We start from the raw sequence: 25,807 nt of genomic DNA, 5'->3' as shown, positions 1-25,807 counted from the left end.
TAACAGCGTACTGGCCTGAGGTTTCGGGCTCCTGTCTTAGTTTAGTTTCCCTTCTCTCCTTTATGTCTTCTTCTAACTTTCTAGCGGCAAGGTGAGCTGCCTTTCGTAATTCCTTTTCTGCTTTTACTTCTTCCCTCTTTTTCCGTTGCGTTGCTTCTTTGCGCCACATGCCGATACTGTCAAGCATAGTAGGCGTCGTCTTATTGCTACGCAGAGCTATTTCTAGCGCTTCTATCTTATGGTCGTCGAAGGATCCCATCAGTGGCCACTGACTCTCGGGGTCCTTCTTTGTATATTTATGCCATAGCTTGGTATAAGCTACGGCGACTAGTCCATATTTGGTGAACATGTCCTTATTAGGGGTGCCCTCCAGTGGAGCCGGATGGTTCACCTCTAATAAGCGGTCCGGGCAGAACCAACTACCAATCAGTGGGGAGAAGATAGGCATGACGGGTTTCAACGGGGACAAAAGTCAGCACTACCTATCTTTTCACTGCTTGCAAAGACTAGACAGAATATCTCTATTCTTCGTTATTTGCAAGCAGAGAATACCTCCAAAGAACCAATATCGAACAACTAGTGTTCGGACAATCAATCAATCAATCAATCAATGGGAGATAAAAATAGGCATGACGGGTTTCAACGGGGACAAAAGTCAGCATTACCTACCCTTCACTATTTGCAAAGACTAGACAGAATATTCCTATTCTACGTTATTTGCAAACAGAGAATATCTCAAAAAGCACTATTCTCCAAAACAATCAATGTTCGGACAATCAATCAATGGGGAGATAAAGATAGGCACGACGGGTTTCAACGGGGACAAAAGTCTGCGTTACCTACCCTTCACTATCTACAAAGGGAGAGAGAGAGAGTATTTCTACTCCTCCCCGTTTGTAGACAGCGAATATCTCAAAGAGAACAATCAATGAGCACAATCAATGAGCAATACTAGTATTTCAAAAAGCGTCAAACAATCAATCAATTATTTCTCAATTTGTCGTGTATCACGACCTTACCCGGACCGCGTGGACAGTTTCTCGTCTTCCGCCTCCAGCGCCCGATCGTCCTCTTCTCTCCGTATTTGCCGCGGCACTCCTGATGGTTCCCAGTCAGGACCGTAGATCACTCGAGAGAGGTCTGCTCGGAACCAGTGAAGTTCGGATGATCGGCTGCCAGACGAGGGTCTATTGGGCAGGAGCTCTCCCGATCGTTGCAGTCGTTCACTCTGTCGTCGGGACCTCTCCCACTGGATCCACGTGTCGCTGATGGGCCCCACGTTTGGGACGCCAATTGTTAAATGGTAGCGGCAGTTTCAGTCGGTATCCTTTCAAGTATTTGCCCGGCGGTAATCGCCTCTCATACCACTCGATACTTTACCAATAAAAGAGGCAGGCGCCGGAGACTGGAAGGCAGGAAACAAGGTTTTATTCCGTCGGAGCAGAACACATCAGATCAGACAGCAAGGTATCGTCACGAGGTGCTCTAACTGCATCTCTGAGACCTGGTCTCTTATACACTGGTTTATTGCTTTATTACACATAGTACATTCTTGAGATTCCCTTGATGTGCGGGGGAATATCCCCTGAAGCCCCGGTTCAGATCCGTTCCCACACATAGATACAGTAGAAGTTCCCACCCCATCCACAGTAGGAGATGGCTATCGCGCAGCAGGGAATTCCGCTAATTCCCGGGGGTGTGTGCAACCGGCCGGGTCTCAGGGGGTAGGGGCTTTGATCTACTGTAATCCCTTTGATGTGGGGTGTTTCCCTTACAGTAGGGGCAATAAACTGCATCCGCAGGGCTAGGTGATGGCCTGGGACCAGTTCGGACAAGGGGGCGCAGAGGAAGGGGGGTTATCAAAGGAGAGGCATGACCATGTATGGGTTGTCGGTCGGAAGTGGTTCCGTAGCAGGGTCGCGCAGAAGGAGAGGGTTTATGGCCTGTATGAGAGAGCGGGGGTGGCCGGCGCGCGGGGGATGCTCGCAGCGCCAGGGGAAAGCGCTGGCGGTCGAGAGTGAGCGGGGAGAGAGTGGGGTGCCTAAAATGGCGGCCGTGCATTCGCTGTGCGTGGCGCTGGGGAGAGGCAAGATGGCGCAGATAATGTTCAGTTTGCAAGCTAAATTTCCACAGGTTCTAAGATCCAAGCCAGATCATTGGCTCGGCTCTCCCTGTTAATTTGTTGCCTCAACTATCTCTAGTCTTTGAGTTATTTATGGTTTCTTGTTGAACTGGAGCTCGGGGTGGCCTAATCAGTCTTACTAGATCCTGCAGATTATTCTATGTCTCTATAGATACGCCAGAATATGTCTTGTTCTCCTCTAAAGTATTGATTACAGCAATATCAACTTTTATTGCTCCGTTGATATCTAAATGTACTATTAGCTGTGATAATATTAATCTAGCGGCATCAGGAGTGGGTTATTGAACAATGGATTAATTTTATCAAAGTTATTGATCCTTAATAAAATAATGCCTCTTTTGATATTTTTTCATTATACAGACTTCAAACTGTAAACAAGTTTATTACTAGAAATGGGGGAAAATGAAATAACCGATGAGTAAGACCTTTAGCGCTGTAGTTAAAGGTATTGGGCAAAACAGCAAATCAATCTTTTGACAACTTGAAAGTGTGTATTTTTAATGTATATTTAAATGGCTGTCTCGATTGTCTGCCCTGGAGTTTAGCTAGCAGCTTCTCTTCAGCGCCTCTCCTCTGCCAGGATCTGTGGCAGACATTCTTTTTCCTCAGGGCGTTTGCTTAATTTCTGCCGGTGGTTGCACAGTCACCCCCTTTTTAGTTGGAAGCCTACTAGACTGCACAGCTGTCTGGTTTGCTAAAGATATCTTGAGGACATTCAGAAAGCTTCCCTCGGAATGCATTCCGTCTGTTGCTTACCATTGACTTTTTGGTTTGTAACATATGTTTTCTGGCTTTGTGTTTGCGGCCTTATTTGTTTTAGGCTGTCTAGAGTGAGTTTGTCCCTCTCAAGAAGTCAAGCCTTTTCACACCAACTCCCCTTGTACTCTTCCAGGAGTGCTCCTTTCTGTAAACAGGCCTGTAAATCTTGTTCTTATTTTGTCACATTTGCTGTGCATTAAAAGACCAAGGTCTTGCCTTCCAGGTATTGGAGGCTACTGGTTTTGTAAAGGAGGACATTGGAAGGTATGGTCCATGGCTTCCAGAGGAGGCATCAGAGAAAGACGCAACAGAGCAAGAGAGAAAGATGACAAGAGAGAAAAAAGGAGGAATATGTAAATGTGGAAACAGTGACAAACAGTGAAATCATGGATGCACAAGTAATGGCAAAGCGAATGGGTATCGCCTTTGGGACCTATTGGCTTTACCAATTGTTTTTAGTGAAGCTCTACGTAATCCCAATGCTCTGCAGCATGGCTAAAGAGGAGGGGGAAAAAAGAAAGCCTATGATATGGACGTGGCATCATTTTGATGGCACATGAACCATGCATGATCCAAGTTGGATCGGTAAATAAAAGAAAAAAAAGTAGCGGGTGTGGGGAAGCAACACAGAGGGCAATGCGTATGGAAGTGACACGTAGGGCATGGGTGTGGGGAAGCAGCATGGAGGGCCGGGTGGTGCGGAAGCAACACAGATTGCCAGAGAGGTTGAAGCATTGCAGAGCGCCACGGGGGGGGGGGGGGGAGTATGGGCGGATGAAACACAGAGGGTGTTGGTGCAGGGAGCCACACAGAGGGTGCGGGTGGTGAGAAGCAACACAGAGGGTGCGGATTAGAAGTACACAACATAGGGAGAGAAATGTGGAGTGCAAGGGGGAGTGGAGATGCAAATGAGCAAGAGAACAGCATGGAACGGGGAGAGAAGCACACGGGCAAGAAGGCAGCTCCGGGACAAAACATACAATGGCAGGTTCATCACAAATGGGGCAAGGGAGAATCACGAATGCAAAAGAGAGCATAATGGAGCATGATAGGGGGAAAGAAAAGTGCAAGAAGGAGACAGCTGGAAAACATGTGCACTCATAGAGTGCTTAACTAACAAGCATTGAAAATGCAATAAGTCTCGCCTTTGATTAAGTTAAAGCCATTTGCTTTGCTAATGGTATTGAATAGCAAAGCAAATGGCTTTAACTTAATGAAAGGCAAGACCTATTGCATTTTCCCTGACAAGTGATGCATAAAGTGCCTGCCCCCCCGACTAGACTTTCACTTGCCCACCCACTTACTGCTGCTGTCAGAGCCTCAATCTTCCAGCATCACTTCCTATTCCCCCTACAGTGTAATAACCCGAAGTGATCCCATTCCCCTCCTTGCAGCCCCACCCCCGCACTCAACCAGAGCTCGCTGCCCCAGTCCATAGTCGCTCCTGGCTCCTCCAGATGTGCGCTTCCTCGAGAATGAGGTACGTGGTTGCTCCGAAGATAACGGACCTCCTGCTTCATGTGGGGGTTGTTTGCTCTTGGGGGATGACGATAGGGGGCACACCGCTCACCGCAATCTTCAGACTCAAAATAAATGCGCACCTTTTGGGCTACGCGCAGACACTTCAAATGTACAGTCGTCGGGTGTCCAAGCTGCACTGCCCTCCCTCCCCCCATAGCCAGCACTATGCGATCGGAGGGTCACTGATGCAGAAACGCCTGTGCCTGTTCATTAAGGCCGGATGATCGTGAGGGTCTGTAAATGACCTCTTGGAAATTGCTAACATAGCTCTGAAGATGAAGTGAGAGGCGATGCTTAACCCTTTAACGTCTAACCTAAGGCAAAAACCCCTCAGATCTACGGCTGAGGCACCTGACCTGAATAGCATGCTGGGCAGTGAAGGGTTAAGTCGGTCTTTACCATTAAACCCTCCTAATGCAGAATAACCTTGACTTTCCTTCCACTGCACAGGCTGGTATACCTGACTGCAATCACAAGGGTTATCTAGGTAATTTGTCTTGTGGCAAAGTGCAATATTTAGAGCAACTATCTTGCTTGGTGGATTTCATCACAATTGTACCTGATAAGAGACTGTTTATTGATCAATCTCTACTAACAGGTTTTATATAGCGCTTCATACTGCGGTTTACAAGCACTATAAACCGCACATGGTGCCACTGGTCAATTTGTGCTGTTATGGCTGAGGCGTCCTCACTGGGAAGCGCACTCAGGATATTCAAATCACCGCTTGAGTCAGCGGCAAGCATTCTATCCACGAGACTTCCTCACAGTCTCCTAACTTGGCGTCCTCATGCATTGTGTAGGCCGGATGCGGGTGAGCGGTAGTACGTTAGCAGAGACGCAGCCCCATCCTCGCGCCCCTGACAGGAGGAAAGGTTTACACAAGAAATGTTAGCTGGAGGGGTTGGGGGGGGGGGGGGCGAGGGGGTAAGAGAAACCCCTTTGCCAGCGCACCAGCCTGGGTGAGAAGCTTGACAACCCCTCTTCTCGGAGGTGAGTAAGTATTTCCAGTGGTTGCTGCTGTGTCAGCTGAAGGCCAAAAGGAGAAGTCAGGGTGTTTGTGGTCCCAGCTCATGGCATGTGACCAGGGTGGGTGTCAGCAGAGGGTGGAAGGGTGTCAGGAGGGACTCAGAGGTGACCCATTGGGAAGGACGGGCTGAGATACGGGGACGATCTGCAGAAAGTTATCGCCTGATGAACTACACAGAGGGGTAAAGAGAAGGGACCCGCTGTCATCCCAGCAGGATTCACCAGTGAGGCAGAGGGGCCCAACTATTGACTGTCATCCGACGAGCTACCAGACAATGCACCCTGCAGCAGGATGTTATCTGATAAATCCCCATGCCCTCCGGTGAATATCCTGGCGCTATCCGTCCTCGGTCCATGCATGGATTGCCCTGTCGAGCAGTATTGAAAGGCAGCAGCGACAAGACAAACCAGCAAAACAAAAAAAAAATTGCGCGCCGGCTTCCTTCAACTCTGGGTCCATCACTATTTAAAGTGAAAGCACCCCGGAGCCAGAGTTGAATGAAGCCGGCGTGAACAAAATGGCGGCGGACTGTCCACTGTCCCACGGGCCCGCACATGCGGTCTGCCATGGACAGATAGCGAGAGCAGCCATCTTTGTCCATGCAGGTGTGTGCAAGAGCCCACGGCAGAGAATTGATTCCAAAAGGTCTTCTCTCTGACGAGTGCAGCGCATGCGCTGCTTTCGCCAGGCGAGACCTAAAAAGAAAAAAATGGTGCTAGAAAAGTAAGCAGGGGAATTATACAAGTAATGAGACCATGCTCCAGGGTAAGGCCAACACAAGAAGAAGGAAATCCCACTCAAGCTAATGAAAGAAGGTCCGCACAAGCTAACAAATTAAAACAAATAAATGAGAGTGACAATAAAACTGACCAATTGTAAGCCATGGCTGGGCTCTAAGCCCATTGTAAGTTGAAAATCGGTATTTCCACAGACAGCTTGCACTGTCGACCCAAAAATAACCTGCAAGAGTGAAATAAAGAAATATGAAGTTCAGGGTGGTGGAGGAAAGAGGCAGGACACAGAATCAAGACAAGACAGCAATGGTATTTGGTATCGCTGGCATTTGGCTGGGCCAACAGAGGACTAGATACCTGCATTTATTTTTTACAAATCAAGCGCTTGTTAGATTTTTTAACTCCTGATGCCTCTTGGAAATGTGAGCTCTTGAAGAGTGTGGGTTCTGCACCTCATTACGCTTTCCCAACGCTTTATTTTGAATTTTATCAACATTACATATAGACTTAGAAGTGGGTACACAGAAAATATATTCCAACGCATCCCCACTCCTCCCTCGCCCCCCACCTCATTGTTGAATCGATACACCAGCAGATTGACAATTTACTTCAATTCTTTCCCACGCTCTTAATGCTCAACCCTAAAAGATCATTCGCCATTCGGTATAGCGGTACAAATTTTACAAATTCTAATTTAGAAATGTCCCAGTGACTAGTGATCAGGGAAGCATGGCACCAGAGTTGGTTTTAGGGGGATGCACTTTAAAGCAATTTGGGATGTTTAACCACTGTATATTTTAAAGGTTCTGACTAATGCGTAGCAGTCAGCGGGCCGAGACCGCCTGTGCTTGTATTGATTACCCTGCACAAAGGAGGATTAGTTACATATAAGATGATATCATTAGAACAATTTCCACATTATCCAATGATCTCAATTTACTGAGCCCCCAACCTTACAGGGCTCCACTTTGTCCAAGCTTCAAATGCCTCCAACTTCCAGAGACACTACAGTCAAAAGTGCCCAGATTCAAATGTATCCTTCAGTGTCCCACTTCTATTGCCTGCTCTATCTGGTGTATCTACTTTTGTACAACAAATCCACAATTCCTAGGACCATACTTTCAATGCCATCCCTTACAATACCACTAGCCTCCAATACCGGGAAGGCATGGACCATACCTTCCAATGACACCTTACAATACCACTATCCACCAATACCTAGAGGGCATGGACCATACCTTCCAATGACACCTTACAATACCACTATCCTCCAATACCTAGAGGGCATGTACAATACCTTCCAATGACACCTTACAATACCACTATCCTACAATACCGGCAAGGCATGGACCATACCTTCCAATGACACCTTACAATACCACTATCCTCCAATACCTAGAGGGCATGGACCATACCTTCCAATGACACCTTACAATACCACTATCCTACAATACCGGGAAGGCATGGACCATACCTTCCAATGACACCTTACAATACCACTATCCACCAATACCTAGAGGGCATGGACAATACCTTCCAATGACACCTTACAATACCACTATCCTACAATACCGGCAAGGCATGGACCATACCTTCCAATGACACCTTACAATACCACTATCCTCCAATACCTAGAGGGCATGGACCATACCTTCCAATGACACCTTACAATACCACTATCCTACAATACCGGGAAGGCATGGACCATACCTTCCAATGACACCTTACAATACCACTATCCTCCAATACCTAGAGGGCATGGACCATACCTTCCAATGACACCTTACAATACCACTATCCTACAATACCGGGAAGGCATGGACCATACCTTCCAATGACACCTTACAATACCACTATCCTCCAATACCTAGAGGGCATGGACCATACCTTCCAATGACACCTTACAATACCACTATCCTCCAATACCTAGAGGGCATGGACCATACCTTCCAATGACACCTTACAATACCACTATCCTACAATACCGGGAAGGCATGGACCATACCTTCCAATGACACCTTACAATACCACTATCCTCCAATACCTAGAGGGCATGGACCATACCTTCCAATGACACCTTACAATACCACTATCCTACAATACCGGGAAGGCATGGACCATACCTTCCAATGACACCTTACAATACCACTATCCTCCAATACCTAGAGGGCATGGACCATACCTTCCAATGACACCTTACAATACCACTATCCTACAATACCGGGAAGGCATGGACCATACCTTCCAATGACATCCTTTAAAATATCACTATCCTCCATACCTGGAAGCGTTTACCATACCTTCCACTGCCATCCCTTACAATGCCAATATCCTCCATAATTAGAAGGCATGGCCCATACCTTCCATTGCCATCCCTTACAATGCAATCATCCTCCATACCTGGAAGCGTTTACCATACCTTCCACTGCCATCCCTTACAATGCCACTATCATCCATACCTGTAAGGCATGTACCATTCCTTCCAATGATATCTCCGACATCACCACTAGCTTCCAATAGCTCTCTGCCCAAGGCCAGTATGAGGATTGCACTGAACATGCCTTCCAGCCATCCCTTACAATGCTCCTGTCTTCCAGTGCCTCCCCTGTCCAGTGCGGGGACAGTATGGAGTGTGCTCTCCAATGCTCAGCCTTTTAATGTCGCCAACCTGCAAAGCTCTCACTTGTTAATGTTAATTCTGACCAACCCCTTCCACCCCCCCCCCCACCTCCTCCATACCCACAATAGTGCAGAGGAATGCAAAGGAAGGGCCAACTCACCCTAATACCCTGTTGATGGCTCAGTAACAGGCTGTGGTAGAGAAGCTTTCCTTCTTTTAAACGGTGCTTCTCATGCTGTCTGCACAGACAGACGCCTCCATTAGTTCCCTGTGTGACCTCCTGCTTTGAGGTTCACAGACACACGTCAGACTAGGTTTGTTGCAGCGGGAGGCCGCAATCTGGAAATCCCAGCAGTCTTCTCTTTATACTGCAATGCTAATGTGTTTGTTCTGCTAGCGAAGTGGGGAAACTGACGAAATATACATGACACCTCTTCATATATTTAGGGGGGGAGGGGATATTGCTTGGATAACCCTCATATAACCCCCATTCTTAAGAATGGCCCTCTGTAGCAAGCCGAGACCAAGCGTAAGACCAATGTCTTATCAATTATGTAAGTATTAAGCCTCTTAAAAGTGAATTCTGCTACATGGCATTGGGGACAGGTACAAATAATCCCCAAACGCCACTGTGTCCCACTTCTTAGTTCACAATATAGCACTTATTTCATGGATACATTTTATTTCTTGAACTTACTGGTCCTGGCCGCCTGCATGACATTAAACTTCTCTTAGCTACAACCATTTCAATGTATATCTCATTAAATACACCTTGATCATCCACATGGGTGGTTAACTAAGGTAAACCATCAGGAATTTTTCAAAACAGTCAAGATGAAGATGATACAATATTGATCTTATATTTGGTTTTACCTTAAAAAAGAAGTCTATTTCCCCAGCTATACTCAACATGCTGTTGTGGCGAAACCACGGTCTGTCACAATAGATACCACCTCTTAGTTCGAATCCATTGAATAATTTATAGTACGTTAAAGATACTGTGGATAACACTGGCAAAATGCAAAGGTATAATGAGCTCGTTCAGGGGTTTTGAAAATAGTTTATTATTTTGCTTTATCATGTAGTAAAATTTATTATATCCCATCTAATACATTTTTTGCGAGATGTAAGTAAATCATGTATAATTTTGAAGCAGTTCTCTATGCATCAGAATATATAAGTGCAGGGTAATATCTCAGCTTTATCATAAACTGCAGATAGACAATAAAAGGAGGGCATTGAATTGGAAGACAGGTGTGATCATGAGAGAATTGTTATTACAGAAACCCCTGTGGTCAAGCTTTATGGCCTTCGCTCATAAACCCATCTCTGCAACTTGGTATCAACAACAGGTGTTGATGACTCTTAATCACATGTATTACATCGTGAAAAAAAATAAGTAAATTGTACTCAGCTGTAAAATTTAAATTTTCAAGATTTGAAACAATAGATTCTGATCACATAAATATGCTTTGTTCGTGTTCGGTGTTGGAACCATAGGGCTGATCAAATAGCTAGTTTTTGATAACAAAAAAAAAATGAGACATTAGAGTTGGATTAATTTTAAGTCCTATTTGGAGTTAGTAATACGTTTGTAAGTGAACACACTGCACTGCAATGATTGCTTTGTTTATCGTCAGCTAGTGGAAGATTAGTAATTTCTAAGGAACAGTAAAGCCAAAAATTGAAGAATTGAAGTATGTTACTAATATGAAATACTGGTACTATCTTCGTCCTGGATTATGTATCAATCATCGATATACAACTGCAAATCTTCTTTGCTACTTTAATGAAGCAATGGCACAGGTTACTTCGTTGGCCAATACTTATTCCAATAAGGTTGCATTGGAAATGTTGTATAACTTTGTATACCTTTTTATAGCTTCTCTATTTCAATTTTCTTTTTATTCACATAATCGGAGAAATTTTTTGAAATTGATCAGATAAACTGTGAATGTACTGCCTGTCTGCTTATTCTATATGAAGACTTCAAAAACAGAAAGTGAAATAGCATTTATCGCTCCATGTCCCACTGTATTAATTTTGGCTTGAAAGCCTCAGACATGTGTTCTAAATCATGCTTCTGCATGTGACATCAAATGGTGTGATTGCAAAAAATTAGCTGTATCCTACATACCTCAAATTTAAAATATACCTAAGGTAATAAAAATATGTAAATATTTACTACTGCCCAAACTATAAGTCAATGCCATCTTCCAAATCTCACTATGTTTTCGTATAACTGGTTTTAACCTGTCCTGGCAAACACATTACTGCTCTATGTGAAGACACTCATATCTGTGATGCTCCCGATGACATCCCAAAGTTCCCTTCGAAGCGCGTGGCTCATCCTGCGGATTTGTCCATATTATTCCCTAGGTTATGAAGATGAAATAAATAGTAATTGCACAGGACATTTAATGTGAGTTTTCTGAGGCTTTATTAACAAGCATTGTTACCACTAAATCAGTGGCATTCGTTTGATTGACATTGAAAGAAAAAAAGGTGAGTTAGTCCTTCAAGATTTGCAGGTTAATAAATCTCTACAGTGAACATGTTAACCCCCTGAACTACTTTGACAGCCACCAAAAAACACTGCTTCATCTCCCTACTGAAGGTCATTGAGGCAAATGAGCTTTTAAAGCTGCCCAGTATTGCTTTATGGACGAGCCAGTGCTTGGGCGCGACCTATTGAGGTTGCCTCTGGTTGGCTTTGCGATCCCTAATGCTAAACTCACCTAGTCCTTCTGTTATGGTGTAGAGCTACATCCAGCATTATTCCAAGAATACTAATTGCTCTGCAGAATATCATCCTTTTTCCTTGTTGAACATATACCTCCCTTCCCCATCACCTCTCCTGCCAGCACTCCCTCTCCCCGCCCCCACCCGACCAAAGCAGATAACGCCGCATACCTTAGTTGGGTACTTTCCGTTGCTTATCAATAAAATTCAGACTTGTTCCGTCCAGTTTCACTGAGCTATACTCCTTTAAACAGCAATTACTGGAAAACAGCCAGTGCTGTAGTGTCTTGCTGGACATGTTCTAGTGTTCCAGGAATGTGCTGTCCATACACTCCACACCCTCCCATCACAGGCGCCATTGGTCAAGAGACCCTGCTAATAAAAGGGGATAATAAAAGGCGCACATGCTCTGGGCCAGTTCCAATAACCATACCATTGTGTCTGTGTGCAATATTTCCAAGTATGTGGGCCTAGAGCCCTCTACTTAACAAGTGCTACCTGTAAAGCAGCAGGTTTACGGCGCCCCCTGGTTGTGGCACCAAAGAACAGAAAAAGCCCTGATGAATGGCTGCCATTTGTCTGTGGGGACAACCCAGAGGGAACATAACACTTTGAAAACCTTCCAATGGTTTTTTTTAGTTAAAGCTATTATTACACCTTGCACTTATACACAGCTCAGATTTCGACATCTGTGTGTGAGTCTGATTGTCTTGATAATACCATTTTTTGAAATGCACCCTGTCTTCTGAGACATTATTAACAGTCTCCATTTTAAGGCTATTTTCCAAGATGTAGGATGTGTGCCCACTTTAGACCATGACCTGCACATTGCTCAGCCTCAACGTTACGCATGAAACATGTATGCTTCTTTTTGTTTTTTAAATCTCAGTAGATTATACCAATATTTTTCTAACCATCAAGGGTAGATCACACCCAAATGCCCCTCTTTTATGTTGCCGTTACTAAGGCCATGAACACCTACATATGTATGCCCGACCATGGGCGTCAATTTACCTAAATGCCAGCAGTAGCGGAAGTGACATCACATGCCCTTTGACCTCCAATTTCCCTCACACACATACTTACACATACAAATTCACACTTATACAATCTTTCACACATAAACACACTCTCACCTGCAGGCATGCACACAACATACATTTAAAAGTTTTTTTACTAACCTCAGCTGCCATGAAAGGGCATATTTCAGCTTATTGTACTCCATTTTTATTACACTATTAGTGAAGAATATATTTTATTTATTAAATATTAGTTTAATAAAAAATTGACAGAAAATAAAGGGAGTGGATACCCAGCTGCCTCTGTGTTCCTGGCACTGAATGTGCCACCTCTGAGGGCAAGGGTCGCAAATGCAGTGCTAGGGGTAGCAGAGGGCAAGCCAGAGGATGCAGGAGCAGCCCCTCAATGACGCCCATGCGCCTGACTTATATTATGCTTATGTGCTGTGCTACTGTAATGCTTTCATCAAAATAATCAAGCAGAGCTCCCAGATCCAGTCTCCCCTCTTCCATGTGGTTGGCCGTACATCTGACCAACACCATCTCTCCTAATTTCCCTAAAAAAACACCTGTACACTCCTTTCAGACTCTGCTTTAAGACCTCAACATATTTGCCATTTTCTCTTAAAGTTTCAGGGGCTGATCTAAATGTTTGCAGGGAGAGGTAAGTCAGTCTGTATGGCTGAGTACTTTATTCCTACTATAGCCAGGGTCATCTGACCTTCAGATTTAGAGTCGTCCCCGAAACCTGCATAAAATCGCAGCGGTTCCTATCAATGTATTAAAAGCTTTACGCATGGTACCATCAAAATCACAGTACTGCCTTTCAAACTTTGAACAGGTTTTTGTTTTTTGAAAAAACAATACCCCAAAGCAGGACTTTGCTTTTGAAAAAAACAAAAACTAATAATCCACACACCATGGGAGTTTTTCCCATAGCGTAGCGGTCGTTTAAACGTTTTTTTTTAATCTCGCTCCCTTACTGTGATGTTTTTCACTGTGGTAAGGGAGAGTAAAAATTGACAATTCGACCTGCCACTCTAAATCAAGCTGGCGGTTGAATGGCCTAACCTCTGATGCCCCCCCTCCTCCATTGGGCGTAGAGAGAAGTAAGTCAGCGACAGAGTAATCTCTGTCACTGACATACTTAAGATCCTCTGGTATGTAAATCAGGTGGGCGGACCGTCAGTTTGGCAGAGAGGGTACTCTGTAGATGATGAAATGGATTACCGTCTGCACCAAACTTGAAATCTAGAGGATGTGGCTTTAAGGCCAGAGCTGCCGACTTTGGAGCTGGGGAACCAGGTTCGGGCATCGGCGTGGGCTCAACATCCTGTGATTCTGGGCAAATCACTTGTCTCCCCGTGCCTACCACAAATGAATGTGTCCTTGTGTAACATAACTGGTGCTCCAATACCTTCGGGTCGAGTTTGCGCTATATAAATCTGCAAAAAATAAATTTTAAAAACCTGCCCCTCAAAGATAGCCCCTGTGTCCTTTCATTTTGTAGTCATTACTGAGGACTATATACTTTAATTATATTTTGATAGTCCGAGATGTAATGACACTTAAGTTCCATTTAAGTCATTCAAGAGAACGATCACAGTAAAGCGAGAGTGTGAGTGTCATGCGCGGCGGAAGTCAGCCCTTCCTCGCTGTCGTCACCACACCCTAACGCGTTTTATTTAGCACTTCCGTGCCCTGCAGTGTTGCCAGATTGGGCTGTTTCCCGCACAAATGGATGACATTTTTTCCATTTGTGCGGGAAAAAACTACCCTTGCGGGATGCAGAAAGTTAGGCGTCATTTGCCCTTGTGTGCGCAAAATTTGTGGTTCCTGCGGCACCCACAGAGAATCTGTTATAATCAGGACTGTCAATCATTCATAGCGCAAACGCGCTACTTGACGGCCCTGCTTCTTGTTGATGGCCTGCCCCCAGAGAGAATGGACCAATCATCTTGCGAGGGGTAGGCCTGTCATCATTTAAAAAAAAAACGTTTCCATTTGCCACTCTTGATGTGGGCGCGCAGCGTACTCAGATTGCTGTGCTCTGGAGCGCGAGAGAGGAGGAGTCAGGAGTGTCAAGGCAGGGCTGGTTTGCCTATCCTGCAGCCTGCTTCTGTTGCACGTGGCTGTCCCTTGGTGCCCAGCAGGTGTTTTAAGGTGAGATTATGTACGAAGTGTCCACTTTTTATGCGCTGCTGCTGTCAGCTGCCCCTCTTCCTTTTATTCCCTCTCTTTCTGTCTCACTCAGCTCCTCACTTGCTGAAACCCGTGCTTCAATAAATGTCTCCTACCCTCTGTTTCATTCTACTTTCCTTCGTTCGTCCCCATGAGAAATGGATCCAAAAAAGAAAGAAACACTTTTGTTGGAAATGTTGTCTTTTTCTTACATATTTCTGTTCCAAAGTGCATCCTCGGGACCAAGAGAAAAAACCGGTGCAAAATAGGAAAAATAAATAACTGAATAACGCATTACACAGCAGTTGCAAAGTGGCCAGATTGGTTTTATTCTCACACAAACACATTAGCGCCACTTTTACAGAGTTTGCCATTGAAGCGCTAATTTCGTTTTCTTGTCATTCTTTGAACAACATTGTTTTCCCTGGGTGTGGTAGTGCATCAATCCAGGAGGTTCTGCCATCCCTGGTTGATGACTGGAGTGGAAAATGTTTATTGTGATCCTTATCAGCTCTTATAGATGATAAAATGTGTGCTGCTGCTCTGTGTTCAGGGATGTGGTCTTTTTAAACCATACTACTTATGGTTTGTAAGGATTTAAGCAATGGACATTGAAACGAGTCCCTTCAGGGCCCTGTAGTCATGTGCTTAACGTTTCAGGCAAAAACACTCATTGTTTTCTGAATAATGAGTATACAAGTGTTAAGGTAAAAACCATGTTGTTCTGCTTACATTTCACATGTTTTACTTGATCTTGCATTCCCTATGAGGGTTTGCTTTTTCCAGGAGGTTGTTACTTTTTTTCAGGCAGCATATTACTCTTGTGCATAATTTTAATTGAGTTGTATCCAGGTTTTTATAGCGGGTCACAATTGGGATGTAGCTGAAGGCAGTGCTAGTTTCTCTCAGTGGGACAGTATGGTGTTCAGTGGGTGAAAGGATGTGACACTATGGTCAGAACTACCGAATTTGGTACTGGGGAACCAGGTTCAGCTTCATGACCAGACCACCAGACCACTCTCCTGAGGGAGCACATTACCATACTAGACCTTAGAAACCCTAGCTAGACCTTAGAAACCCTAGCTAGACCTTAGAAACCCTGGTGCCATAGCACCTTGAAGGTTTGTCCACCACAATCCATACTGAAGTTCACCTCCAGTCTTGCAGGTAGGTCTACGAAGCAGCATACCCTAGAGCAATAGTGACTCTGTCACTGAAGTCACAGGTCCCTTGATACCAGTCCGCCTCCCCCATTGGTACCTCCATTGGCCTTGTTTTCGCAGGAGTAGTGCAACTCACCGGGGATCGGCAATGTTATGTTATGTTATGTTTAATTTATAAAGCGCACGGCTACTCATTGTCCCGGCGCTTACTCCAGAAAAAGTGAACTGCACACACATCAGAAACTAAAAAAGCAATGTTTTATGCTTTTTCCTAAAAAGCAATGGATCCTGAATGTCCCTGAGTGCCAATGGTAGCACATTGCAAGCCAGACCGGCTTCACGGACAAAAGAACTCCCGCCAAGCCTTTGACGCTTAAACCTAGGAATCTGCATCAGCAGCTGGTCAGAGGAGCGAAGCTGTCTACTAGGTCTATAGAAAACAAATCTCTTTTGATAAGTGGGGCCTAATCCATACAGGGCCCGATGTACAATAGATAACATCTTAAATTTCAGCCGAGATTCAACTGGGAGCTAGTGCAAGCTATGTAAATGGCTCCGAACACTATGTGTGGAAGAAAGACCCAGAAGCAGTCTGGCTGCTGAGTTTTGGACCACTTGCAGCTTCTTTACCAGATAACCTGGACTACCAACCAAAATAGCGTTGGCATAATCCAATCGAGATAAAATCAAAGCTCGGACCACAGTTTCCTTGGCACTGACAGGCAAAAGAGGGAGAAACTTCCTCAAAATTTTCAAAGTGCCGAAGCAGGTTCCTACCAGTTTCTTCACTTGTGTTGAAAAGATCAGGTTTTCGTCAAACCAAACACCGAGATTTTTTGCGGTGCCCTTACCCATAGGAGGTCGGGGAAAACCCGGAGGCCATAACCTTTCCCTAAAGTCCACTGGGAACGAGCCATACAAAAGCACTTCAGATTTTTCTTCATTGCACTTCAATTGTGCACTCACCAACCAGTGGAACATGGCAGACAAACAGTGCTGTGCTGCCTCAACCAAGTCGTCACCCTTCCTCCAAGAAAACAAGAGCTGAGTGTCATCTGCATAGGCCATCACTTTGGCCCCCAGTGACTCTGCAAGGTTAACCAGCGGAGTCACGTAGATGTTAAAAGGAAGAGGGCTAAGTGATAAACCCTGCAGGATTTGCATGCACACCAAACTAAGGGGCATATTTACAAGGGAATGGCGAAGCGTGGCATTAAGCAAACATTGCTAATGGCATGCTCCGCCATTTGCGAATGCCACGCTGTGCCATTCTGAAAGCGCAGGGATGCACCATATTACAATGGTGCAGCATATCCCTGCATTTTCCCTAGCGCTGGCTCTAAACTCGGCTGTGTATTGCCAATGTAGGCACCCTTGCACCATAGTACAAGGGTTCCAGCATTAAGAGAATGTATGTTTATGTGCAGGAAGGTCTCCCTTCCTGCACATAAAGAATCCAGAATGGCAAATTGTAACTTCTGTGGGCTGCACTGTGCAGCACATGTAGAAGTTGCAAATCATCATTTGTTAAATGATTGGTTATGTGCAGGAAGGGACACCTTCCTGCACATGAGCAATCATTCATGGCTGTTTACTGTAATTTAAAGTTAAGAACATGAATAATTAAAGCCCTGCTGGGTGATAGGAGTAAAGGAGCCTCCTGAGCGGGCCCAGGCCAATGGTGGTATGGGAGTGAGACAAGGCTAATGGTGAAGGGGAATGGAGTGGGATGGAACTCGAACAGTATGACAGTATCAGTAGAGTTGAGGAAGTGTCGATGTTGAGGGCGTCGTTAAAGGTTCTGGGAAATTGGGTCATTTTTCTTTCTGCTCCAACAGCCTTGCATTCATCTGTACCCCAAACAAATCCATCTGCTGCTTGCCAAGACTAGGAGCTTTAGTCAAGCGCTTGCTACAACACAATGGAAAGAACAATGTTCTCTATACTTTTCAGTGCCAGAGTAAGTGGTCACGGTGAAGGACTTTAGATCGGAGGGCATGGAATCGGTCGGCATGGAATAGGTCAGAGTAGGTGACTGCCTCTTTTCTGGCCTCTCCTTACATTTTAACTGGAAAAGTGTGGAACTCTCGTCTTACTGTAGCAACCCTCAGTTTTCACACTGTTGCTTCACATTTACGTACACTTGTTTTGCACGAAAACTGCGTTTCAGATTTGTCTGCTGCGATGTTTATTTTTGCTGTTGTCCCATACTGTCGTGAAGGAGTTTTTAGTTGTTGAATATCTTCATACAAGTACATAGAATGTTAAGCAGTGCCAAACAAGTTGTGTTGCAATTACTTTAATACAAGGGGATGTTTCTTAATATGTAGATCATTGTGCAGGGTTAATTCTGCATAACCTTTCAAGTATTCTTTTTTGGAGCCACATTGTTGAGGTTACATTGAAATTCCTATCCATAGACATAATGTGGTTTATAATTTGCCTTTGTGGAGGTAATTCATGAATGCCAAGTTCAGGTTTGGTTGTGCGATGACAGAACTACAAGATGAAAAGTCAAAGTGGTGACTGATCTTAAAAATGAGTGCCCAGTTAACCTCCTTCCACTATCTATATATTGAATAGAATTTAGATTCATCCTTAAAATGTCTTCTGAAGACTACTTTTGCAAAGTTTGAGAGTTTCGAATTTAGGCTGGTTTTTGGACTGACACTGGTCAGCGTTGGGCTGAATTTGGGCTTATACTTGAGCGCCTTTGGGCTTGGGATGGGTTTCAAAATCTGGCAACACTGGTGCCCTGACGCTGCCCCCATTTTCTCAACAGCATTGCAGGCGGATCGCATCAACAGAACCACCGCGCTTGCTGCGTTCCTCCGCCTGTCACAATCCCTCACCATGCTGAGGGCATGGTTTAATACCTGCATTTCAGGCCTCTCTCCCCGTGCTCCGAACGCGACTGTATTTACACACCGCAGGATTTCTCTGTACACTGGAGTTTAACATTGAGAAAATGAAGGCTCTCTATTTCGATCCGCGTATGTACATATAAATGTACAGATCGTGTCGGCACCCATGGTCTCTCCCACGCTGCTTGTGAAATGGGTCCTTTGCCTTGTTTATTTCTCTCAGCACGATTCTCTACTCGTGACCTGCTTTGGGAGTAAAGAAGCATTGGCGAAGCTAATATGCACTTATAGGACAGGCACACAGACCAACACTCCTATATGCAGCCATTTTCACAAAGCAAGGGAGATCTAAAGACACAAAGACCGACAGACACATATAACTTCATGCAGTAGGAGGTGCAGGGTAATGTGCAGCAGCAAACACAGGGTGATAAGCAGCAGGGAACACAGGGCGAAGTGCATGAGTCGAGCACAAGATGAGTACAGCAGGAGAACCCTGGTGATACACAGGGTCGGACTGCCCTATAGGGTCAATCACGCTGCGCCAATGGGCTGGTCTGACAGGTCAGTGTGTGGCCGGTTTTTAGCAGTTTGTGGACCTATTTTATGGCCAGGTGGGCTGGTTTTTAATATTGATTTCCCCGATAGTTTCACAAGCATTGCCTGCAGCAAACACAAATGCATGCAGTCTCCCATACCTTGCAACCTACCGACACGGGGTGTCTGTACAAGTACAAACCATGCCTCGTCGGCAAATGTGGCCCACTTTTTTAGGTGTTGGTTTACTAATGGGGGCTACTTTAAGTTTGAAGCCCGGGCCTATTTTTGTGCCAGTCTGACCAAGGATATGCACCTCAGGGGAGCACCGGATGATGTTCACCGAGGAAAAATAGTACTGCATGGTAGGAGAGCACTGGGACACATTTGTTGATGCCGCACAGGAGAGCACAAGAGGATGAGCCTCTTGGGAGCACACAGTGATGTGCATCATGAGACCACTGAACACTGCCCAACGGGGGCGCCCTGAGGGTTTGCATGAGGGAGATTTGTTTCTGTTGCATCAGAGGAAGTTTCTTCTGGCCTATGGTGAAGAGACGCAGGGCTGTAAGCAATATCAGGGCAAAAGATAATGCACAGAATGAACCCTGTTTAAGATCTGGGGTCTTCCCGCTCCTATAGAAATGTGTAATAAGCCTGTTCCAGTCCTTAATTTGTGAAAGAATAAGTGGCGGGCCGAAAGTCATTTGTTGGGGTGCTGAATACCCAGTCTGCACAGTCTCGATTCTACATCAGGCCTCTTTAATCCACCACCAGATACTCCCTGCCTGTTTATTTCACTTTTCTGGGTTCTTTTTTTATCCACGCATTCTCCATTCGTTATTATTTCCTTTTCCTTTATCGTTTCCTCTTCTGTGTTTTTTCTCTCTCTTGTTCTGGGTCAAAGTCTGATGAGTCCCTGCCTCCAAATAAGGAGTAGGTGTGGACCCCATCTACAACCATCGCTTCAAATTAAGCATACTGGTTCCACAGAGATTGCCTTAGGGAACTGATTTTCGATGTCACACAGGATTTTTCTGATTCTGTAGTGTAAGACCAAGGTAAGAATATTGTTGGCTACTTGAAAATCACAGTCTGCAATATTCCATGTTACTTTGGCCTAAACTATAAATCATTGTATTAGTTTTCATCTATCTGACTCTGTAACCCTATCAGGGTGTTATCTATAAGCACAATGTCGGCAGCATAGAGTTGGCGGGTGCTTGTAAATACCACCTACTCCCACAGAATGCAGCGGCGAATGGTGGGTGTGTTATTTAAGTGTTACTATGGGTTGCAGTTGTGACACCCCCCCTCAAACCCTTTTACTCCTACATCTGCCTGTCATCTGCTTCTGTGAGATTTCGTGCTATGTTGATTGTAGTATGTCAAAGTGAAGTCATTGGAATCAAAGAGCCAGTAATGTCTGCTCTTGTGACACCATTAAGCCTATAAAGGATGGGATACCCAACATGTAAGTTTTTGATGAAAATATACTAATGCTTATTCTTTGCATGTGCACAGATATGGCCCTCTGGCCAATGCATAAGTCCTCTTCTGGCCAGGTTACATAGGTAGCAGCATCACTCCGACCAGAAAATACTAGCGGTGAATTCTGGAAAGTTTTTAGTAGTCATTCCAGCAAAGGCATTTCATGTGGAAACAATGGTCTGTGGAATGGCGTGGCAGTACCGCCTGCTGTCGTCTTCGGTAGGGCATGAGCTCTCTGCCCTTATTAGAGGATGTGGCCTAATGGCTAGAGCAGTCGGCCCCAAAGCTGGGGAACCAGATCCGAGTCTCAGCAGGGACGCTCAACATCCTGTGATTCTGGGCAAATCACTTAATCTCCCCGTGCCTAACAAAATGAATGTGTCCGCCTGTAATGCAACTGGTGCTCATGTAAAGCGCTTTGATACCTTTGGGTCGAGTTTGCGCTATATAAAACTCCCCCCCCCCCCCCCCCCCAAATATATATATTAATCCGCAATGATATTTATACTGTCATTGCAACCGGGTGCTCACTGAGCTTCACTAGGAAGCCTTGTTTGAGTTTTCTCCTTACATCACTATATATATTGCATAGGCGTGTAGCAGTCATTTGTCTCCATTTTCTACAAAAACACTGACATGAGTTCTTCACACCCCGAGTCCAGTTATTATCTTGGCATTAATGCCTGGCACTGGTAGAGAGATGAAGGGCCTGATATGTGCACTCAATGGTGACCTTCAGATCCTGGTAAATTTGCAGGTCCAAAGGAATGTGGCCTTACACTAGGAGATAAAAAGGGCAGTAACTTAAACTCTCGATCCTCCAATAGGCTTTAGTTGGGTACTGCAGAGCATCGAAGTCTGAGATACAGTTGGAGAGCAATTCTCGGCGGTGCCGATGGGATCTGGAAAGGGGTGAACTATTTACTGTATCACAACGTAGTGTTCTTTAAAGAGGTGTGTCTTCAGCTCTTTCCTAAATTGAGGAAGAGTTCAGTTGATCTTGATGGATACAGAGGTCTCATTCCAGGTCCCGGGACACTGATATAGTTTGCCCTCTGTGAGCACATACTTTTTAAAGCCAGGCCTCATGTGTTGATGGTAAAGTGCTCTTTATCTGTAAAACAGTGGTTCCTGACCTTTTGACTTCTGTGTGCACAGATCAATACTGGAACCCATGGACCACCAATAAATAATTAAGAGAATTCTGGCATTTTTGAAGATTTGAACCTCAAAACAATACACAAAAATACAGAAACAAGCATTCTTCAATCAAATTGACAAATGATTCAGCATTTTGCGTGACTAACAAGCCAATAAAAATAAATCCACATTTTATTTTCAATGGGAAGGTTGGTCCTTTTGGAAATTCAATTGAGGCCACTCATCAGCCGTACTACGATGCACTTGCACTGCTCCACAAATCAATCTGTTACTTTTCTTATATACCTTTTATTAATCTGTTAATAGTGTTTCATTTTCTAAGCAGTCGCAGACACACTGAGTAGGCTTTGCGGACCACAGGATAAGAACCACTGCTGTAAAGCACTGAAATTTTGACTTTAGACTCTAAATCAGACAGAGTTGGGACTAAGCCTTAGGCAAAGCCAGTCAAAGTTTCATGACTAGCCAAAGGCAAAGTTGATGTTCCTGGCCCCTGAGTCAATGAATTAATTGATCCCTCAAGGAGCTGGGCATATGTTCTGTAATGGATTCATGCCCCGCATAGAGCCGAAATACTTGCTGCGCATGAGCTGTACCGCTGACCACATCAATCTATTTTCCCTTTTTAGTGTGTGGCATTGGATCACTGCCATTTACACACTAAAACAGAAGGCGGGTTCCCCACCCTTTCATTAATATCAAACTGTGGCCCCTTCAGGCCAAGCGCAGAAAATTGCAGCTTGTGTGGGAATGCCTCTGTGTGTAACGTTATTGTTGGAGGAGGGCTGCTCCAAACTAGAGACGCTCCCGTTTCGGGGTCTTTATATTCATTCGGTATTACAAAATTCTACTCAGAGGCTAGATCAAATGGTATATGATCAAATAACTAGTGGATATGTGAAGGAGGGTGAAGTGTGAGACAGTACAAAACAAAATCTCAAAGGTTCTGCCTACTCCTGTCTTCCCTCTTATATTGTTCAGTCCTGCTTGCTCATTTGCTCTTGCTATATAGGAGCTGTGTGTACACAAAAGGTACTCCACCCTGCTAAATTGCTTAGTCTTTCTTTTGTGTCTTTTCTCTAGATCCGTTCGGATAAAGACAAGGAAAAGCAGATCAGATACAGCATCACAGGCGTGGGAGCGGACCAGCCTCCAATGGAGGTCTTCAACATTGATCCTGTCTATGGCAAGATGTATGTGACGAGGCCCCTGGACCGGGAAGAGAGGTCTTCGTACCATGTAAGAGCTGGTAGAATCATGTTTAAATTGGGTTTGATTGTAAGGTTCTAATGCTACACAGCCACTTACTTCTTTAAATTCTGTCTTGATGTAGGTTTGTGGCACAGGCTAAAGGTTATTGAGAAATGTAATCTGTGAGTTTTAACTAACATATGTGGGAAAACTGAGTGATTACCCACATTTCATAAGTATAGGAGAGCTACTCAGCCTATGAAGAGGTAGTAAAAAACTTTACTCATAATAAAATGCAACAAAATAGTTACTGTTAATAGATTCATTTGCTATACCGAGAAGAGAAAATATGAAACGTGTGATGGAAATGGAATGTAATGTGTATTCTCAGGATTTAGAGTAGATTGATTGTGGTTTGTGCCAAGTTGGGATGTGGGACAAATTTCTAAGCTTACCATACATTTATTTTTCTTCTACTCCCATCGTCTCACTCGCTTTGAATTGTTCCTCTTCCCCCTGATGTACTGGCCCAGGTGTTCCACACATGTTGTAAATCATTTGTTATTACACTACATTCAGCTCCCAACCATCCCAAGATTTTGTCCACCAGAAGAAGGCTGGTGATAGAGGTTCTGGTTGTTCCAGAAGCAGGAGTTGGGAAACCCTGATATTTATAAGCCTCTAACCCCACCGTACCACTACTCGTGCAGTGTTTTCAAGAGCAGATGGGAATTTTGCTTGGTGGTTGGGCTACTGTTGCCAGGCAAAATCTTTCCCATCCTTATCTCCACGCCTGGTGACCAGCAATCCCAAGGGGTGCAGGAAGAAGACAAGTAAATCTAACCCGAAGATAATGTACCTTCCTCAGACTTCTTGAGAGACAGGAAATTACAGCTGATAGACACTGTGGGCCTTATTATGACTTTGGCGGTCCTACAGAGGACAGTGCAACACGCAGTCCGCTATAGGACCACACCATGCAGGAACTCGGGGTGCAAATCCAGAGAGGCACTACATGTGCCCCCCATGCATCTCCAAGCCCAGAGGTGGCGGGGGCCCTGTTAGGGCCCCCTTTGTTGCCTCTCCATCACCCTTTTCATGGCGGGCTCACTGCTATGAAAAGGACGGTGGAAAGGCAACTCGAAATATGCCCAACGGTGCCACTGGGGCACCACCAGAAAATTTTAGTCTAACCGCTGGGTGAACGCCGCTGGATTCTGGATCCCCAGCGTTCCTGTGGCGGCCACACTGCAAGCCTGCCCGTGTAATACTGCGGGTAGGCTCACAGTGTGGCGGTGGTCAGACCTCCACCACAGGTTCCTAACTTGTAATAAGGCCCTAAGAGTGTCAGGTTACTGCCATCTTTCAAAGGTTCTGCCAACTTGCTATCATCTCATACTACTGCCTTCATGTCATGGGATCATACCATGCCACTGCTGTAAACTGCCACTGTCTCATGATTCTCCTAATACGTCATGTTACCACCATCAGGCCATGTTGCTACAGCGATTATAGTGTATTTCTGCAATCATGCTACACTACTGCCGCCAGTTCACGGGATCATGTTAGCGCTCTCCTGTCAGTCTTCCACTATCATTCCAAACTACTGACATCATGATATTTTAATGCCATTGTCTATAATATTTTATCATGTTATGCAACTTTGATCATGCTATGACACTGCCATCATGTTATCATTCTCTTATCATGTCATAACACTTACCATCAAGCCGCACCACTGTCATGGTATACTGTAATGTGAGGCTGCTGTCATAATACAGGGCCTCTCCTCTATGTCATGATAGTTCTATAAAGCCATATTGCCTCCATCAGACCCTGTCACTGAGATCATGTCATGCTACCACCATCATGCTATGCTAATTAGGCCTGGGCGAAAATTTCGTTCCGTTCGCGGAAATTGCGATAATTTGACATTTTTGCGTTCCGCAGAGAGCGCGAAAATGTCAAAAATTCCGCAGCTTGGCGATAATTTGTTTCTTGCTCGCGCTGTAAAATAATACATTCTCGGGCGCTCGCGATGGCCTTACCTGAATCCCTGCGTTCGCCGACAAGTTTTCTTGATCCGGTCGCGTTCTCCATGAGATGTTGTATTGTTTTTAGCCATTTGCGCTGTCTCGCGACAGTTCGCGCCCGCAGTGACGTCATGCATCGCGCGATCACGTCTTTCTTCTCGCGATCATGCACCGCGAGACAACTGAAAACAAGATGGCCGCGCCCGCGAGCAACCACATGGGTAAGTTAGTGAGCCGCAACCATGCCGAAAATCTCGCGAACATGCGGGAAAAAAACGTCTGCATCTTCGCGATATTTCCGCAAGTTTGCGATAATTTTTAACATTTTTGCGATAATTTGCGAAAGTGGATTTCGCAAATTCCGCCCACCCCTAATGCTAATACCATCAGGTCATGATGCTACCATCACAGCATGTTGCGATCATCATTCCACGCTACGACCACCGCTCCATGCAGCTGCCTAACGCTGTTTTAAGCCTCTTTCCTGCTGGCATTATTCAATACTTTTACAATAAGAACTGAGATACAGGCTTTACACTGGAATATATGCAAAGAGCCTATCACCGTGGTTCTCTAGACCCACAAAGAAGTGTAAAAACACAATTGATTCGTATAAAA

The 25,807-nt window shown here is 44.9% G+C and overlaps 1 protein-coding gene across 1 annotated transcript in view; it reads left to right on the top strand.

Moving 5' to 3' along the window:
• CDH4 (cadherin 4) overlaps positions 1-25,807 on the top strand; it is a 1,855,428-nt gene that overhangs the window by 1,343,661 nt on the left and 485,960 nt on the right. Inside the window, exon 5 of the mRNA XM_085619784.1 lies at positions 23,049-23,204. Within this exon, the coding sequence (XP_085475910.1) occupies positions 23,049-23,204 (156 nt within the window). The remainder of the gene's footprint in view (positions 1-23,048; positions 23,205-25,807) is intronic.

The sequence above is a fragment of the Triturus cristatus genome, chromosome 7, assembly GCF_964204655.1.
Source record: "Triturus cristatus chromosome 7, aTriCri1.1, whole genome shotgun sequence".
Lineage (NCBI taxonomy): Eukaryota > Metazoa > Chordata > Amphibia > Caudata > Salamandridae > Triturus > Triturus cristatus.
The sequence above is the reverse complement of the archived record's forward strand: the minus strand, read 5'-3'. Positions and strand labels throughout refer to the sequence as shown.